Source organism: Odontesthes bonariensis, chromosome 2 (assembly GCF_027942865.1).
Source record: "Odontesthes bonariensis isolate fOdoBon6 chromosome 2, fOdoBon6.hap1, whole genome shotgun sequence".
In the NCBI taxonomy this organism is placed as follows: Eukaryota; Metazoa; Chordata; class Actinopteri; order Atheriniformes; family Atherinopsidae; genus Odontesthes; species Odontesthes bonariensis.
Genome location: NC_134507.1, coordinates 2,099,799 through 2,120,472, shown reverse-complemented (window position 1 = coordinate 2,120,472; position 20,674 = coordinate 2,099,799). Strand labels below are relative to the sequence as shown.

At 47.9% G+C, this 20,674-nt stretch overlaps 1 protein-coding gene across 5 annotated transcripts in view; it reads left to right on the top strand.

Moving 5' to 3' along the window:
- The window catches only part of LOC142388663 (spectrin beta chain, non-erythrocytic 1-like), a 179,619-nt gene that overhangs the window by 72,145 nt on the left and 86,800 nt on the right, over nt 1-20,674 (top strand). For 2 of the 5 annotated variants that reach the window (XM_075474191.1, XM_075474218.1), the window contains exon 1: nt 5,008-5,510. The exons of 2 other annotated variants lie outside the window; for them this stretch is intronic. In XM_075474191.1, the coding sequence (XP_075330306.1) occupies nt 5,330-5,510 (181 nt within the window). In that variant the 5' untranslated portion in view covers nt 5,008-5,329. Of the gene's footprint in view, nt 1-5,007; nt 5,511-20,674 lie in introns of those variants that run through there. One more of the 5 variants, XM_075474200.1, reaches the window with a different exon arrangement.

The following is a 20,674-nucleotide window of genomic DNA, read 5'->3' as shown; positions in this document are numbered from 1 at the left end:
AAACGCAGCAGCAGAAACACGGCAGAAACGCAGCAGAAACGCAGCAGCAGAAACGCAGCAGCAGAAACACAGCAGCAGAAACACGGCAGAAACGCAGCAGCAGAAACGCAGCAGCAGAAACACGGCAGAAACGCAGCAGCAGAAACGCAGCAGCAGAAACGCAGCAGCAGAAACGCAGCAGCAGAAACACAGCAGAAACGCAGCAGCAGAAACACAGCAGCAGAAACACGGCAGAAACGCAGCAGCAGAAACGCAGCAGCAGAAACGCAGCAGCAGAAACGCAGCAGCAGAAACACAGCAGAAACGCAGCAGCAGAAACGCAGCAGCAGAAACGCAGCAGCAGAAACACAGCAGAAACGCAGCAGCAGAAACGCAGCAGAAACGCAGCAGCAGAAACGCAGCAGCAGAAACACGGCAGAAACGCAGCAGCAGAAACACAGCAGAAACACAGCAGCAGAAACGCAGCAGCAGAAACACAGCAGCAGAAACACAGCAGAAACGCAGCAGCAGAAACACAGCAGCAGAAACACAGCAGCAGAAACGCAGCAGCAGAAACACGGCAGAAACGCAGCAGAAACACAGCAGAAACGCAGCAGCAGAAACAGCAGCAGAAACGCAGCAGAAACACAGCAGAAACGCAGCAGAAACACAGCAGAAACACAGCAGAAACGCAGCAGAAACACAGCAGAAACACAGCAGAAACGCAGCAGCAGAAACACAGCAGCAGAAACGCAGCAGAAACACAGCAGAAACACAGCAGAAACACAGCAGAAACGCAGCAGAAACACGGCAGAAACGCAGCAGAAACACAGCAGAAACACGGCAGAAACACAGCAGAAACGCAGCAGCAGAAACACAGCAGCAGAAACGCAGCAGAAACACAACAGAAACACAGCAGAAACACAGCAGAAACGCAGCAGCAGAAACACAGCAGCAGAAACGCAGCAGCAGAAACACAGCAGAAACACAGCAGAAACACGGCAGAAACACAGCAGAAACACAGCAGAAACGCAGCAGCAGAAACACAGCAGCAGAAACGCAGCAGAAACGCAGCAGCAGAAACGCAGCAGCAGAAACGCAGCAGCAGAAACGCAGCAGCAGAAACGCAGCAGCAGAAACGCAGCAGAAACGCAGCAGCAGAAACGCAGCAGAAACGCAGCAGCAGAAACACAGCAGCAGAAACACAGCAGAAACGCAGCAGCAGAAACGCAGCAGCAGAAACGCAGCAGCAGAAACGCAGCAGAAACACAGCAGAAACACAGCAGAAACACGGCAGAAACGCAGCAGAAACACAACAGAAACACAGCAGAAACACGGCAGAACCACAGCAGAAACGCAGCAGCAGAAACACAGCAGAAACGCAGCAGCAGAAACGCAGCAGCAAAAACGCAGCAGCAGAAACGCAGCAGCAGAAACGCAGCAGAAACGCAGCAGAAACACAGCCGCAGAAACGCAGCAGCAGAAACGCAGCAGAAACACAGCAGAAACACAGCAGCAGAAACGCAGCAGCAGAAACACAGCAGAAACACGGCAGAAACGCAGCAGAAACGCAGCAGCAGAAACGCAGCAGCAGAAACGCAGCAGCAGAAACGCAGCAGCAGAAACGCAGCAGCAGAAACGCAGCAGCAGAAACGCAGCAGCAGAAACACGGCAGAAACGCAGCAGAAACGCAGCAGCAGAAACGCAGCAGCAGAAACACAGCAGCAGAAACACGGCAGAAACGCAGCAGCAGAAACGCAGCAGAAACACAGCAGCAGAAACACGGCAGAAACGCAGCAGCAGAAACGCAGCAGCAGAAACGCAGCAGCAGAAACGCAGCAGCAGAAACACAGCAGAAACGCAGCAGCAGAAACGCAGCAGCAGAAACGCAGCAGCAGAAACACAGCAGAAACGCAGCAGCAGAAACGCAGCAGAAACGCAGCAGCAGAAACGCAGCAGCAGAAACACGGCAGAAACGCAGCAGCAGAAACACAGCAGAAACACAGCAGCAGAAACGCAGCAGCAGAAACACAGCAGCAGAAACACAGCAGAAACGCAGCAGCAGAAACACAGCAGCAGAAACACAGCAGCAGAAACGCAGCAGCAGAAACACAGCAGCAGAAACACAGCAGCAGAAACACGGCAGAAACGCAGCAGCAGAAACGCAGCAGCAGAAACGCAGCAGCAGAAACGCAGCAGCAGAAACGCAGCAGCAGAAACGCGGCAGAAACGCAGCAGCAGAAACGCAGCAGCAGAAACACGGCAGAAACGCAGCAGCAGAAACGCAGCAGCAGAAACGCAGCAGCAGAAACACAGCAGAAACGCAGCAGCAGAAACGCAGCAGCAGAAACACAGCAGAAACGCAGCAGCAGAAACGCAGCAGCAGAAACGCAGCAGCAGAAACACAGCAGAAACGCAGCAGCAGAAACGCAGCAGCAGAAACGCAGCAGAAACGCAGCAGAAACACAGCAGCAGAAACACGGCAGAAACGCAGCAGCAGAAACACAGCAGAAACGCAGCAGCAGAAACGCAGCAGCAGAAACACAGCAGCAGAAACACAGCAGAAACGCAGCAGCAGAAACGCAGCAGCAGAAACACAGCAGAAACACAGCAGCAGAAACACAGCAGCAGAAACACGGCAGAAACGCAGCAGCAGAAACGCAGCAGCAGAAACACAGCAGAAACGCAGCAGCAGAAACGCAGCAGCAGAAACGCAGCAGCAGAAACACAGCAGCAGAAACACAGCAGCAGAAACACAGCAGCAGAAACACAGCAGCAGAAACACGGCAGAAACGCAGCAGAAACACAGCAGAAACGCAGCAGAAACACAGCAGAAACACGGCAGAAACACGGCAGAAACACAGCAGAAACGCAGCAGCAGAAACACAGCAGCAGAAACGCAGCAGCAGAAACACAGCAGAAACGCAGCAGCAGAAACGCAGCAGCAGAAACACAGCAGCAGAAACACGACAGAAACGCAGCAGAAACACAGCAGAAACACAGCAGAAACGCAGCAGAAACACGGCAGAAACACAGCAGAAACGCAGCAGAAACACGGCAGAAACACAGCAGAAACACAGCAGCAGAAACGCAGCAGCAGAAACACAGCAGAAACACAGCAGCAGAAACACAGCAGCAGAAACACAGCAGAAACACAGCAGCAGAAACACAGCAGCAGAAACACAGCAGCAGAAACGCAGCAGCAGAAACACAGCAGAAACGCAGCAGAAACACGGCAGAAACGCAGCAGCAGAAACGCAGCAGCAGAAACGCAGCAGCAGAAACGCAGCAGCAGAAACACAGCAGAAACACAGCAGAAACACAGCAGAAACACGGCAGAAACACGGCAGAAACACAGCAGAAACGCAGCAGAAACACAGCAGAAACACAGCAGAAACACAGCAGCAGAAACGCAGCAGCAGAAACGCAGCAGCAGAAACACAGCAGAAACACGGCAGAAACACAGCAGAAACACGGCAGAAACGCAGCAGCAGAAACACAGCAGCAGAAACACAGCAGAAACACAGCAGAAACACGGCAGAAACACAGCAGAAACACGGCAGAAACACGGCAGAAACACAGCAGAAACGCAGCAGAAAAACAAAAGAAACGCAGCAGAAACACGGCAGAAACACAGCAGAAACACAGCAGCAGAAACGCAGCAGCAGAAACACAGCAGAAACACAGCAGAAACACGGCAGAAACACAGCAGAAACACAGCAGAAACACGGCAGAAACACAGCAGAAACACAGCAGAAACACAGCAGCAGAAACGCAGCAGCAGAAACACAGCAGAAACACGGCAGAAACACGGCAGAAACACAGCAGAAACACGGCAGAAACACGGCAGAAACACAGCAGAAACGCAGCAGAAACACAAAAGAAACGCAGCAGAAACACGGCAGAAACGCAGCAGAAACGCAACAGAAACGCAGCAGAAACGCAGCAGAAACGCAGCAGAAACGCAGCAGAAACGCAGCAGAAACGCAGCAGAAACACGGCAGAAACAACAGGTTTTAGGAAGCTCTGGACGCACTTGGGTGGTGACATGGTTCTTTTATCAGTCCTCAGTCAATCGGTGGGTGAACAGGTGAGGAACTCAGGCAGGAAGTGCAGGAATCAGAGCAGGAGAGGCAGGCAGGGATCCTGGGAAGCTGTCATGTTTGGTTTATCCTGCAAACTTGGAATAAATCCATGATGAACTACATTTTTGGACCTTTTGTACTGCGTAAACCGTAAACCCTCACAGTGCGTCAAGTGACTATTTGAGTTCTGTTTAATTTTAGTTTGGTCACCTTTAAGTCAAAAGTTTTTTCTCTTATTTTCATAGACAGACAGTCACTACAGCAGTGTACATTTCATTTTTATGGCCTCACAAAGTGAGCTGCCAGCAGCTAAATGTGAAACATTGTCATGTGAAAGCTGAAAATCGGCCTCAGTGGGATGTTGGGAAAGCAGGACATCGTCTCCTTTCAGCTGCTCCCGTTGCCATGACGACTCCAAACACTGGGCCGGATCGCTGTTTTTTCAGACGCTGTTTGAGCACACAGGGAGGCTCATTGTGCTGCCTCTCAGGAAACAATGGATCCAGTTAAATCGCACGCAGGACGCAGGGAAATGGATCCGCTTCACGTCTGCAGCTTTTTGAACGGGCGGCCGGGGAAAGTTCTGCTTTCAGTTTGAGCAGAAACTCAGCCTCCGGTTAATCTCTCTCTCCCTCTCTCTCTCGCCCTCCTTCGACCCGCCCCTTATGCAAACAGCTGTGACATCATCTGTGACTGTGAGGCCTGTGATTGGCTGCTGGGAGCAGGGGCCCCTCCCGCCGGCGGCCCCTCCCCCCTCAGCTCTCCCTCCGTCTGACGGTGCGTTCAGTGTCTGAGCTGCTGCTGCTGCACACCGCAGGACAAACCCACGCTCTCCTTCTGCACCTCCTTCCATCTCTCCGTTCTCCGTGGGCTTCCCCGCTTTCTGCTCCACCTTTTCCCCGGGTTTGTGTGTCTGTGTGTGGGTGGAGGATGGGGGAAGGTCTCTGAAGACATGGATGTATGCAGGGAAACAGAAGCGTGATGTTAACGCCGCCGCGCTGCATCTGCTGAGCCAGCGACTTCTGCCTCACACTTAGAGAGAGAGAGGCACACCACAGCTCATCTGAGGAGAATAACTTCCCCGGTTTGAGTCCTCACCGCCTCTCCTGTGGCTGCAGCTTTACTCTGAAACTCTCGGACATAAATCAGGCTTCAGGGCCCGTCCCGGCTCGGACTCCCGGGGCCACTCGGTCCACTTCTGGGTGGAGTTCCTGCTCCATGTCTCTGTGGACCGGCTCCATCTGAGTCCTCTCTGGAGTTTAACCATGGAGCTGCAGAGCGCTGCCGCCGGCCACATCTCACCCCTGTCTCCGAACTCCGACTACACGGGCCCCCTGTCCCCCGGCCCGTTTCAGGCCGCCGGTCCGGGCCGGAGCCCGAGCCCCCCCGGCCCTGGTTCCATGCTCAACTACAACCAGCTGGAGGGGAGGTTCAAACAACTCCAAGGTAGGAATGTGTGGAAGTTTCTCCCGTTCGGCATCAGAAGAAGTTTGAAAGTGTTTGAACCCTTTGAGCAGTTTTTCTACCTGCAGACGACCTGAACACGAATATCTGCAGACGACCTGAACACGAATATCTGTAGACGACCTGAACACGAATACCTGTAGACGACCTGAACACGAATACCTGTAGACGACCTGAACACGAATATCTGTAGACGACCTGAACACGAATATCTGTAGACGACCTGAACACGAATATCTGTAGACGACCTGAACACGAATACCTGCAGACGACCTGAACACGAATATCTGTAGACGACCTGAACACGAATACCTGTAGACGACCTGAACACGAATATCTGTAGACGACCTGAACACGAATATCTGTAGACGACCTGAACACGAATACCTGCAGACGACCTGAACACAAATATCTGTAGACGACCTGAACACGAATATCTGTAGACGACCTGAACACGAATATCTGTAGACGACCTGAACACGAATACCTGCAGACGACCTGAACACAAATATCTGCAGACGACCTGAACACGAATACCTGCAGACGACCTGAACACAAATATCTGTAGACAACCTGAACACGAATATCTGTAGACGACCTGAACAGGAATATCTGTAGACGACCTGAACACGAATATCTGCAGACGACCTGAACACGAATATCTGTAGACGACCTGAACAGGAATATCTGTAGACGACCTGAACAGGAATATCTGTAGACGACCTGAACACGAATATCTGCAGACGACCTGAACACGAATATCTGTAGACGACCTGAACAGGAATATCTGTAGACAACCTGAACAGGAATATCTGTAAACAACCTGAACAGGAATATCTGCAGACAACCTGAACACGAATATCTGCAGACGACCTGAACACGAATACCTGCAGACGACCTGAACACGAATACCTGCAGACGACCTGAACACGAATATCTGTAGACGACCTGAACACGAATATCTGTAGACGACCTGAACACGAATATCTGCAGACGACCTGAACACGAATATCTGCAGACGACCTGAACACGAATACCTGTAGACGACCTGAACACGAATATCTGTAGACGACCTGAACAGGAATATCTGTAGACGACCTGAACAGGAATATCTGTAGACGACCTGAACAGGAATATCTGTAGACGACCTGAACACGAATATCTGTAGACGACCTGAACACGAATACCTGTAGACGACCTGAACGCATATCTGTAGACGACCTGAACACAAATATCTGAAGACGACCTGAACACGAATATCTGTAGACGACCTGAACACGAATATCTGTAGACGACCTGAACACGAATATCTGTAGACAACCTGAACAGGAATATCTGTAAACAACCTGAACAGGAATATCTGCAGACAACCTGAACACGAATATCTGCAGACGACCTGAACACGAATACCTGCAGACGACCTGAACACGAATACCTGCAGACGACCTGAACACGAATATCTGTAGACGACCTGAACACGAATATCTGTAGACGACCTGAACACGAATATCTGCAGACGACCTGAACACGAATATCTGCAGACGACCTGAACACGAATACCTGTAGACGACCTGAACACGAATATCTGTAGACGACCTGAACAGGAATATCTGTAGACGACCTGAACAGGAATATCTGTAGACGACCTGAACAGGAATATCTGTAGACGACCTGAACACGAATATCTGTAGACGACCTGAACACGAATACCTGTAGACGACCTGAACGCATATCTGTAGACGACCTGAACACAAATATCTGAAGACGACCTGAACACGAATATCTGTAGACGACCTGAACACGAATATCTGTAGACGACCTGAACACGAATATCTGTAGACGACCTGAACAGGAATATCTGCAGACGACCTGCACACGAATATCTGCAGATGACCTGAACACGAATATCTGTAGACGACCTGAACACGAATACCTGTAGACGACCTGAACAGGAATATCTGCAGACGACCTGCACACGAATATCTGCAGATGACCTGAACACGAATATCTGTAGACGACCTGAACACGAATACCTGTAGACGACCTGAACACGAATATCTGTAGACGACCTGAACACGAATATCTGTAGACGACCTGAACACGAATACCTGCAGACGACCTGAACACGAATATCTGTAGACGACCTGAACACGAATACCTGCAGACGACCTGAACACGAATATCTAATATATATATAATGTAATGTAATGTAATGTAATGTAGACGACCTGAACACGAATATGTGTAGACAACCTGAACAGGAATATCTGTAGACGACCTGAACAGGAATACCTGCAGACGACCTGAACACGAATATCTGTAGATGACCTGAACAGGAATATCTGTAGACGACCTGAACACGAATATCTGTAGACGACCTGAACAGGAATATCTGTAGACGACCTGAACAGGAATATCTGTAGACGACCTGAACACGAATATCTGTAGACGACCTGAACAGGAATACCTTCAGACGACCTGAACACGAAAATCTGTAGACGACCTGAACACGAATACCTGCAGACGACCTGAACACGAATATCTGTAGACGACCTGAACACGAATACCTGCAGACGACCTGAACACGAATATCTGTAGACGACCTGAACACGAATACCTGCAGACGACCTGAACACGAATACCTGAACACGAATACCTGTATACTACCTGAACACGAATACCTGTATACTACCTGAACACGAATACCTGTAGACGACCTGAACACGAATACCTGTAGACGACCTGAACAATAAGCAGGCGTGTGACCTCTTAATCATTGATTCTTTGTAGTTTTATATTGTGAAATCAGAGCTTCAGATTGCATGAGTCAGCAGTTGTGGCCGTTATCTCAGTCAACTCGCTGGATGAGAGCCGCACCCAGCTCCTCGGTCACACGGGCACACTAATAAACTCATCAGCTGCCGAGGTAGTGCCTTGCTGAAGGGCAGCAGAGTGTTTCTGAGTCAGCTCCCACACCCAGATTTTCTCAGATAGCTACGATCTGGCCGGCGAGCCTCCCCTGCCTCCCTCAGGGTGTTGGCCCGTGGATCGTGGTCCCAGTGACGCCGTGTTTATTTAACCTCTGCTGGGATAGGCCACGCCTCCCACAGCAAAGCTAACAGCTGCTTTTTAAAATTAGAGATTACACTTTGTGACTTTTAAGATCTCATCTGTAATTTCCATCCTTCCCCTTGTTGTTCTGGCTCATTTCTGTGTGCTAAATACTCTAAAATCACTGGTAAAGAAGTGATTTTCCTGTAATCTTTCTGTCAAACTGATGAAAACCTTTGAAGAAGCGTCCACACTCAGAGTTTTCTGCTGAAATTAGCTTCATGATCATGATGTGATCGACCCGTAAATGTCCTGCTGGTTCTCAGTTTGGAGGTTAGTTAATAGTTGACTGTTTGAATTGTTCACCCATCAGACTCAAGCTCACTTTCTGTGTGTTTCTGAAACCCTGAGATATAAAAAGAAAGATAATTAAGGTGCTTCCACTCTTGGGAGACGGGTAAGTGTGACAGAAACTGGGTTGAAAGAAGCTGGAGGATAACGTTCATCGGGTTTAACAGGACCGTAACAGGATTGTAACGGGAACAGGACTGTAATGGGACTGGAACAGGACTGTAACGGGAACAGGACTGTAACAGGACTGTAACGGGAACAGGACTGTAACGGGACTGTAACAGGACTGTAACAGGACTGTAACGGGAACAGGACTGCAACGGGACTGTAACAGAAACAGGACTGCAACGGGACTGTAACGGGACTGTAACAGGATTGTAACGGGAACAGGACTGTAACCGGACTGTAACAGGACTGTAACAGGAACAGGACTGTAACGGGACTTTAACGGGACTGTAACAGGAACAGGACTGTAACGGGACTGTAACAGGACTGTAACAGGACTGTAACGGGAACAGGACTGTAACAGGATTGTAACGGGAACAGGACTGTAACAGGATTGTAACGGGAACAGGACTGTAACAGGATTGTAACGGGAACAGGATTGTAACGGGAACAGGACTGTAACCGGACTGTAACAGGACTGTAACAGGAACAGGACTGTAACGGGACTTTAACGGGACTGTAACAGGAACAGGACTGTAACCGGACTGTAACAGGACTGTAACAGGAACAGGACTGTAACGGGACTTTAACGGGACTGTAACAGGATTGTAACGGGAACAGGACTGTAACCGGACTGTAACCGGACTGTAACCGGACTGTAACAGGACTGTAACAGGACTGTAACAGGACTGTAACAGGACTGTAACGGGAACAGGACTGTAACAGGATTGTAACGGGAACAGGACTGTAACCGGACTGTAACAGGACTGTAACAGGACTGTAACGGGAACAGGACTGTAACGGGACTGTAACGGGACTGTAAAAGGACTGTAACCGGACCGTAACGGGACTGTTACGGGACTGTAACTGTAACGGGACCGTAATGGGACTGTCCTGTAACAGGACTGGAACAGTAACTGTAACAGAACTGTAACAGGACTGTAACCGGACCGTAATGGGACTGTTACGGGACTGTAACTGTAACTGTAACAGAACTATAACAGGACTGTAACGGGACTGTTACAGTAACTGTAACTGTAACTGTAACAGGACTGTAACGGGACTGTCCTGTAACAGGACCGTAACGGGACTGTTACAGTAACTGTAACAGGACTGTCCTGTAACAGGACCGTAATGGGACTGTCCTGTAACAGGACCGTAATGGGACTGTCCTGTAACAGGACCGTAATGGGACTGTCCTGTAACAGGACCGTAATGGGACTGTCCTGTAACAGGACCGTAATGGGACTGTCCTGTAACAGGACCGTAACGGGACTGTCCTGTAACGGGACCGTCCTGTCACGGGACTGTAACAGTAACTGTAACGGGACTGTCCTGTAACAGGACCGTAATGGGACTGTCCTGTAACGGAACCGTCCTGTCACGGGACTGTAACAGTAACTGTAACTGTAACAGAACTGTAACGGGACCGTAACTAAACTGTCCTGTAACAGTAACTGTAACTGTAACAGGACTGTAAGGGGACTGTCACGGGACTGTAACAGTAACTGTAACAGAACTGTAATGGGACCATAACTAAACTGTCCTGTAACAGGACTGTAACGGGACTGTAACTGTAACAGGACTGTAACAGGACTGTAACTGTAACAGGACTGTAACAGAACTGTAACGGGACTGTCCTGTAACAGGACTGTAACAGTAACTGTAACTGTGACAGAACTGTAACAGGACCGTAACGGGACAGTCTTGTTACTGTCCTGTTACAGTCCCGTAACAGTAACTGTAACAGGACTGTAACCGGACCGTAACAGGACCTTAACAGGACCGTAACGGGACTGTAACGGGACTGTAACGGGACCGTAACGGGACTGTAACGGGACTGTCCTGTAATGGGACCGTAACGGGACTGTCCTGTAACAGGACTGTAACAGTAACCGTAACGGGACTGTAACAGGAACAGGACTGTAACCGGACCGTAACAGGACCTTAACAGGACCGTAACGGGACTGTAACGGGACTGTAACGGGACCGTAACGGGACTGTAACGGGACTGTCCTGTAATGGGACCGTAACGGGACTGTCCTGTAACAGGACTGTAACAGTAACCGTAACGGGACTGTAACAGGAACAGGACTGTAACGGGACCGTAACGGGACTGTAACCGGACTGTAACCGGACCGTAACGGGACTGTAACGGGACCGTAACGGGACTGTAACTGTAACCGGACTGTAACGGGACTGTAACTGTAACAGGACTGTAACGGGACTGTCCTGTAACAGTAACTGTAACAGGACTGTAACGGGACTGTCCTGTAACAGGACCGTAACAGTAACTGTAACAGTAACTGTAACTGTAATGGGACAGTCCTGTTACTGTCCTGTTACGGTCCCATTACAGTCCTGTTATGGTCCTGTTACGGTCCGGTTACAGTCCTGTTACGGTCCTGTTACGGTCCGGTTACAGTCCTGTTACAGTTACTGTTACAGTCCCGTAACAGTAACTGTAACAGGACTGTAACTGTAACTGTGACAGGACCGTAACGGGACTGTCCTGTAACAGGACTGTAATGGAACCGTAACAGGACAGTAACAGAACTGTCCTGTAACGGGACCGTAACGGGACTGTAACTGTAACTGTGACAGGACCGTAACGGGACTGTCCTGTAACAGGACTGTCCTGTAACAGGACTGTAACAGTAACCGTAACAGGACTGTAACTGTAACAGGACTGTAACAGTAACCGTAACAGGACTGTAACTGTAACAGGACTGTAACAGTAACCGTAACGGGACTGTAACAGGAACAGGACTGTAACGGGACTGTAACAGGAACAGGACTGTAACGGGACCGTAACGGGACTGTAACCGGACTGTAACGGGACTTTAACGGGACTGTTTATCATCACAGAGACAGTTTCTCTTCTTTTTAAGGAATATTTTCATATCTTCCAAAGACTGACTTCAGCCTTGGTGACAGAGAACATGGAGCCTATTCTCCTCTTTTCCTAACTGATAAGACCACAACATGATGGCATTGTTTGGTATTTGTTGAGCATTTTTGTTTTTAAGAGTTAATTCTTTTAATGTTCACTGGATTTATCAGTGATTGCAGCTTTTTATGGCGGATATGGGTACAAACTAACCCTAGCCTGCCATTTAAAGACATTTAAACCAATCATAAAGTCTTTATCATCCTCGATGTTGTCTTATTGATCATCTGTAACTCTTACCTGAGTTTTACTACTTTATTGATGCTTTGCAGCACTCGCAGTGTCAGCATGTCCTGATAACTCTTTTTGGCTCTTTCGGGCATCTGTAGCGGTTCGTCGTCTTCTTCTGAAGCTGTTCTTTGGGGTCTGTTTGTGTTCCTGCAGGGACAGATGTGTTACAGTTTGACGTTTCTGCAGGGACAGATGTGTTACAGTTGGACATTTCTGCAGGGACAGATGTGTTACAGTTGGACGTTTCTGCGGGGATAGATGTGTTACAGTTGGACAGATGAGTTACAGTTGGACGTTTCTGCAGGGACAGATGTGTTACAGTTGGACGTTTCTGCGGGGATAGATGTGTTACAGTTGGACAGATGAGTTACAGTTGGACGTTTCTGCAGGGACAGATGTGTTACAGTTGGACTCTGACTCAGCTGCTTTCAGCCGGTAACCAACAGCTGATGAAGCAGTAACACGGAGCAGAGGAAGCCCTCTGAGGCTCCTCCTCCTCGTCTGAGGCTCCTCCTCCATGGAAGCTCGTTATGTTGAAGGTTCTTACACCTTTCCTCAGAGAAACACTTGAGTTTAAAATTAGCGACAGGCTGAACTCAGCTGAAGGTTAATGGATCTGTTTTCAGATCTGTTCAGAAACCTTCAGCATCGCCACAGGAATCTAAAAGCAGCTCGCTGGCTGGAGGCGCTTTTTGTTGCCGTCATCCCAGGAGAAGATGAGCCAGTGTGGGGAAGTTTGGATCATATTCCAGAAAATGAAGTGAACATGGTGTCGGGGTTTCCCCTGAACGAGGCTCTTCAGTCTGTCTGTACTCCTGATTTCCAACCAGTCAGACCACTCTGCCTGAGAATGCAGGATGTGAGCTTCAGGTTAAAGCTTCAGACGGTTTAAAGCCCTTAAATGAATGATAGCAGCATGCAGAGCAGCTGTGGGTGTCTGCAGGAGGAACATACAGTTCCACCCCCCAGCTGTAGTGTTTGATTCCCTTTAAGCTGAACTGCCTGCTTATTCTCAGACTGATAAAGCCTGAAATCAGCGTTCAACACCTCCAGGTCTTTAAAGAAAGCTGCTAACGACTTCCGCTTTCTTGATACGAGCGTTCACTCCTCTGAAGGCTTTCAGAGTGGACACTCCGTGGCGGCTCTGTGAGTCTGTCCGGTTTGTAGGAATAAAAGGGCTGATGTGTGAACGAGCCCTTCAGGTTACCCTGGAGATGATAAACGCTCTGGGGGGTTTTACGAGGGTCTCTGTTGAGAGGCTGTAAATTCATGTGTCGTCCCACTTGTGGCTCAGGTGCTTCAGAGCGGCGCCTCGCGCCCTAAAAGAGTCCAAAGGGTTCAATTCCCAGCTGGGTGATGAATGTGGAAGCAGTTAGTGATTATTGCACCGCAAAGTGCTGCCGAGGCTGAAGGGCAGCTCTAATCGTCTGTATTGAGCGAGCATCCACAGTTAGAAATGAAGCCATAATGGAGGGAACGAGGTCATCAGATGCTGGACCGACCCGGGAGGGGGCTACCTGCTGGAGGTGCAGATAAACGGCTCAGAGAGCAGCTGTGGAACAATGTGACTCTAACTGTACCGACCTGAGACGCAGAAACGGGTCAAAAACTCCTCGTGAGGAGCTGAACAGAAGCCTGAGTGGGATTTATTTCCCAGAAACCATAGCTGAAAAGGTCTCAGGGGGGCTGGATGGTGGATCAATAAACACAATAACAGACAAACATCTTGATGGATCAATAGATGATGTGTTTATAGATGGAAATCAAAGAAGTTTGATGGATTTTTGGGTGATTTTAGAAAGATGGATGGGTGGATGATATTTATCAGAGAAGAAGGGATGAATGAGTGGACGCTCTTAAAGGGAACTGCACGGTCAGATGACTGAATATCCAGAGTGGGCGGGGCTATAGTTTCCTGCCGTCTCCTCCTGTAGTCCTGATCCAGCCAATCAGCCGCCCTCTCTCCTCCTGTAGTCCTGATCCAGCCAATCAGCCGTCCTCTCTCCTCCTGTAGTCCTGATCCAGCCAATCAGCCGCCCTCTCTCCCTGTAGGCCTGATCCAGCCAATCAGCCGTCCTCTCTCCTCCTGTAGGCCTGATCCAGCCAATCAGCCGCCCTCTCTCCCTGTAGGCCTGATCCAGCCAATCAGCCGCCCTCTCTCCCCCTGTAGGCCTGATCCAGCCAATCAGCCGTCCTCTCTCCTCCTGTAGTCCTGATCCAGCCAATCAGCCGCCCTCTCTCCTCCTGTAGTCCTGATCCAGCCAATCAGCCGCCCTCTCTCCTCCTGTAGGCCTGATCCAGCCAATCAGCCGTCCTCTCTCCTCCTGTAGTCCTGATCCAGCCAATCAGCCGCCCTCTCTCCCTGTAGGCCTGATCCAGCCAATCAGCCGTCCTCTCTCCTCCTGTAGGCCTGATCCAGCCAATCAGCCACCCTCTCTCCCTGTAGGCCTGATCCAGCCAATCAGCCGCCCTCTCTCCCTGTAGGCCTGATCCAGCCAATCAGCCGTCCTCTCTCCTCCTGTAGTCCTGATCCAGCCAATCAGCCGTCCTCTCTCCTCCTGTAGTCCTGATCCAGCCAATCAGCCGTCCTCTCTCCTCCTGTAGTCCTGATCCAGCCAATCAGCCGTCCTCTCTCCTCCTGTAGTCCTGATCCAGCCAATCAGCCGTCCTCTCTCCTCCTGTAGTCCTGATCCAGCCAATCAGCCACCCTCTCTCCTCCTGTAGTCCTGATCCAGCCAATCAGCCACCCTCTCTCCTCCTGTAGTCCTGATCCAGCCAATCAGCCACCCTCTCTCCTCCTGTAGTCCTGATCCAGCCAATCAGCCACCCTCTCTCCCTGTAGGCCTGATCCAGCCAATCAGCCGTCCTCTCTCCTCCTGTAGGCCTGATCCAGCCAATCAGCCGTCCTCTCTCCTCCTGTAGGCCTGATCCAGCCAATCAGCCGTCCCCTCTCCTCCTGTAGGCCTGATCCAGCCAATCAGCCGTCCTCTCTCCTCCTGTAGTCCTGATCCAGCCAATCAGCCGTCCTCTCTGGGTTTGGGGCCCCGGGCTGAGGATTAACGGAGGGGGGGTCTAACCACATTGTCCTGCCTCCATGTTTTTGTCTCTTCAACAAGAAGGCGAGCGCCTCGTCCACCTCATCAATGTTTCATGAGCCTGGCGCTGCCCCCCCGCCCCCCCGCCATCCATCTTCCCTCTTAGTGAAATTAAAGAAGCGTCAGCTGCCTCCTCCTGATCGGATTCACACAAAGGAGCTGAGCGGGTGTAGCTTTCAGTTTGGAAGCGTTCACGTCCTGCTTCTTCTTCATGGGAATGAACAAATGAGTCACAATAAGCACATCTTTAAGTTTGTAACTGAGTCACAATAAGCACATCTTTAAGTTTGTAACTGAGTCACAATAAGCACATCTTTAAGTTTGTAACTGAGTCACAATAAGCACATCTTTAAGTTTGTAACTGAGTCACAATAAGCACATCTTTAAGTTTGTAACTGAGTCACAATAAGCACATCTTTAAGTTTGTAACTGAGTCACAATAAGCACATCTTTAAGTTTGTAACTGAGTCACAATAAGCACATCTTTAAGTTTGTAGCTGTGTGAACGGCTGCATCGTCTGCAGGACGTAACTCGGCTGCATTTCTTTGGTTTAGCATCTTCTGCATCAGACAAACTGAGACAGGTTTCCTCTGTCTTCCTTTAGCTTGTAGAATCTGATGTTTATCACCTTTTCTTTTGTGTGAAACTAGTTACGAATTCTCCAAAAGCAGCTTCTGATGGAGCTGCGTTCACTTTCAGATGCAAACATCTTCCAGCTGGGAGGAACAGGAAGTCTCTAAACAAGCTCTAAATGATGAGGAGAATTGGAGCAGAAAAGCAGGAGTTCAGCTCAGCTTGGCCTGTGGAGGTGGAGGTTCTGCAGCTATAATATACAGAAATCCATCAATAAAAACTATAAAGACTGAAACTTTTCAAATTAAAACCATAGTTACGCGTTAATTAATGTCTGTTTTTATCTGTTTTAGCTCTAAACGGGTCCGATTAACTGATAATCGGCTCATTTTCTGCGTAATTCCCAGAGGACGGGTGAAGAATTTAGTCCTAAATATGAGTGGAAGACGTTCTCTGTTTAATCTTTTAATCCGTTTAGGTTTGATGATCATTCGTAAAAGCTTCTGTTCTCTCAGAGGTTCGAGCCCGAGTTGAATATTTTCACCATCTGAGGACATCCAGGGATGTTTTTCCAGAGAGAAATCGGACCTGCAGCTCTAAAAGTTGCAGCGTATTTCATGTTTTTCCTTGTTGACAGCATGAAACTGACCCACAGATTGTTCTGTGTGTCCAAAGTTCAGCTCAGTGTGAGTTTCCTTGTATTTTAAAGCTGAGGAAGGACTGACTGTTGCACACTGGCTCACCTATAAATGCTGAGCAGCTGATCGGTCATGTGTGACACGTGTTTTTCTCTCAGGAAACAGTTTTTTATTAAGGCCGGGCAACGATTAACATGTTTAATCTAATTAATCACATGATTTCCCTGATTAATCACGATTAATCTCATTTGTACGCAGAATCCAAAAATGAACCCAAAAGTAGCGTATAGCTTTTAGCATTTAGCTTTATTTTAAATGTGCTGCCATATGAATGAAAGTGCCATAACATTTGTTGTGCAAACACACTTTTAACATCAGCATCTTTCTGTAGTTTTTATGTAGAAGCCTCGCTCCACTGTCTGTTTCCTTGAATGACTTGCTGCTATCAGTTGTGTGTTTTGCCTTTAAGTGATATTTTAGACTGGAACTACTACGCTGAGAAGACAATTCAACTTGGCAGTGTTTACAGATGACTTTGGTTCTGTCGACTCCGCCGTCTGGAAGAACTTTAACATGAAAATGGCCGAGTAAAAGTTCCGTACCCTTCTCCATGTTTGGTGGATCCGCCGATTACTTTCTTTTCCTGTTCCACAGCAGACAGCAGCAGACTTTTACAAAATAAAAGCCTGTGAGCAACAGACTTTTACAAAATAAAAGCCTGTGAGCAGCAGACTTTTACAAAATAAAAGCCTGTGAGCAACAGACTTTTACAATAATAAAATAAATAATAAAACGGGTGGTCCGTGGCGTAGTGGGTTGAGCAGGCGCCCCATGTACAGAGGCTATAGTCTTCGCTGGGACTAGGGTTTAGGGTTAGGGACTCGCTCCCAGAGAGCGCCTGGGTGAGGAATCTGAGCCACGCCGCGGTGAAGTAACACTCTGACTGTAATGAGGAGCAGCTGATTTATGAGGACAGCAGTTATTTCCTGCACCTGACAGCTTGGTAAATGAGCTCCGCTGTTGTTTCTCAGCGTGAGGGGAAGGAGGAAGTCTTTACTCAGCTGCCGGGAGGACACAAACACAAGCTAAAACTCATGAACCTTTGGCCTGATTTATTTCCGCCCTGCAGTAAAAGCAGATTACGCCTCTGCAGGTGTGACAGTCAGATATGATCAGAGGTGTTTCGTAATAAAACTCTCAGTTTGCTGTCAGTAAAATAAACCATCTGCAGCATTTTAGTTGACTTTTGCACCCAGTTTAGACGAAGCTCGTGGTGGCCGAAGTCCTTCTGCGTCACGCTGCTTCGGTTCAGTTTATTGGACGTTTTTAGGAGGACATTCATTTACAGCTGCGGAGGAGGACTGAGGATTCGTTTAAGGATCTGGCCGTATTTGATCCTGGAGATGTTTCATATTTATTGATTTAATGTGTAAAATGATCATTTACTCAGTGGCTGTGTTCGAAACCGCCTACTACATACTTCCATACTACATACTGCATACTACATACTATATACTGCATACTACATACTATATACTGCATACTGCATACTACATACTGCATACTGCATACTATATACTGCATACTGCATACCACATACTACATACTACATACTGCATACTGCATACTATATACTGCATACTGCATACCACATACTACATACTACATACTGCATACTACATACTATATACTGCATACTACATACTATATACTGCATACTACATACTACATACTGCATACTACATACTATATACTGCATACTACATACTATATACTGCATACTGCATACCACATACTACATACTACATACTGCATACTGCATACTATATACTGCATACTGCATACCACATACTACATACTACATACCACATACTACATACTACATACTGCATACTACATACTATATACTGCATACTACATACTATATACTGCATACTACATACTACATACTGCATACTACATACTATATACTGCATACTACATACTGCATACTGCATACTATATACTGCATACTGCATACCACATACTACATACTGCATACTATATACTGCATACTACATACTACATACTGCATACTACATACTATATACTGCATACTACATACTGCATACTACATACTGCATACTGCATACTACATACTACATACTGCATACTGCATACTACATACTGCATACAACATACTACATACTGCATACTGCATACTACATACTGCATACTGCATACTACATACTGCATACCACATACTACATACTACATACTACATACTGCATACTATATACTGCATACTACATACTACATACTGCATACTACATACTATATACTGCATACTACATACTGCATACTACATACTGCATACTGCATACTACATACTACATACTGCATACTGCATACTACATACTGCATACAACATACTACATACTGCATACTGCATACTACATACTATATACTGCATACTACATACTGCATACTGCATACTATATACTGCATACTGCATACCACATACTACATACTACATACTGCATACCACATACTACATACTACATACTACATACTGCATACTATATACTGCATACTACATACTACATACTGCATACTACATACTATATACTGCATACTACATACTGCATACTACATACTGCATACTGCATACTACATACTACATACTGCATACTGCATACTACATACTGCATACTACATACTACATACTACATACTGCATACTATATACTGCATACTACATACTACATACTGCATACTACATACTATATACTGCATACTACATACTGCATACTGCATACTGCATACTGCATACTACATACTGCATACAACATACTACATACTGCATACTGCATACTACATACTGCATACTGATCGATCAGACAGTATGCAGAGCGTTTACCCACAATGCATTTCGCTCCTGCCCGAGCCGAAATCAGCCGGCCTGAAGCTGATTTCTCTTAAGCTCTAAACTCTGTAAACTTTAGCAACATTTGAAACATTTTCAGGTGAGAAAGTAGTCGTTTAGATCCCCAACGTGTTGAAAACCTGAAAAATTCCGGGTGTGTACAATTTTCTTCCCACGAATTCGGCGCTACTAAAGCTAGCCGCAGTGAGCGACGCACTTCCGGTTATTTTCACAAAATAAAATACCCGTTGCCTTTTATCATAGGGAAAGCCATTACCATACAATTGGTGCTTTTGTTTTGAAAACAGGAAGTGAACCTACCCTCGTTGTAGCTAGCTTGTAACTGCCGTTTTGACAGGAAATGACGATCGGCGACGTCACGTTACGTTGCATCTTGGGTAGTTTGAGTATGAGTAGTAACCTCATGATGCTTACCCAACATTTAGGAGAATCTAGTATGCATCCGGGATCTTCTCGCATACTTACTCAAAAAGTTAGTATGATTAGTAGGAGTAGTATGTGGTTTTGAACACAGCCATCGTCTCTGCAGAGCTGCAGGCAGGAAGCTGCTTTTAACCGTTTACCCTGAGACGCAGAAGCAGGTCATCCTCCCTGCTGAACCCTCCCGAACATCACCCAGGGATTCACAGCTGCTTTATTAGACCTGCTTTCAGAAGGAGGGGAACCAGAGTCCATGTTTCTGAGGCGGTTCTGGCTGGAAGTGGAGCCGGGCCAACAGAACATGTGTCCCCAGTCAGTTAAACAGTCTGATGATCAGCGCTCTGTGGCTGCTCTGTTCCACATCCTGGTTCTCCTCCTCTGGGAACACACTGCAGCTCTGTGTGAGTTCGCCTCCATTCATCCCGACTCATTCAGCACAGCTCGCTGTGATTGGGTGATGGGCTCAGTGTCGCCTCCTGTGATTGGCTGCCAGCTTCTCTGCAGGCAGCAAAAGGCACGAAGGGACCCGGGTTGTGTTTTAGGTTCAGAGTTTGACTTCACCTCCTCTGATGAAGCTCGGCTCTGCAGACGGCTGAAATAAGCCGTGACGCTTCTTCAGATCGCACATTTCCACGCAGCGCTCGCGCGTATTTGCTGTTTGGGGCAGAAGGAAGAAAAAGGAAGTGGAGACCGTTTCAGCTTCAACGTTTATCTCTGTAGTACAGCGTCCAGAAAGTTGAACGGTG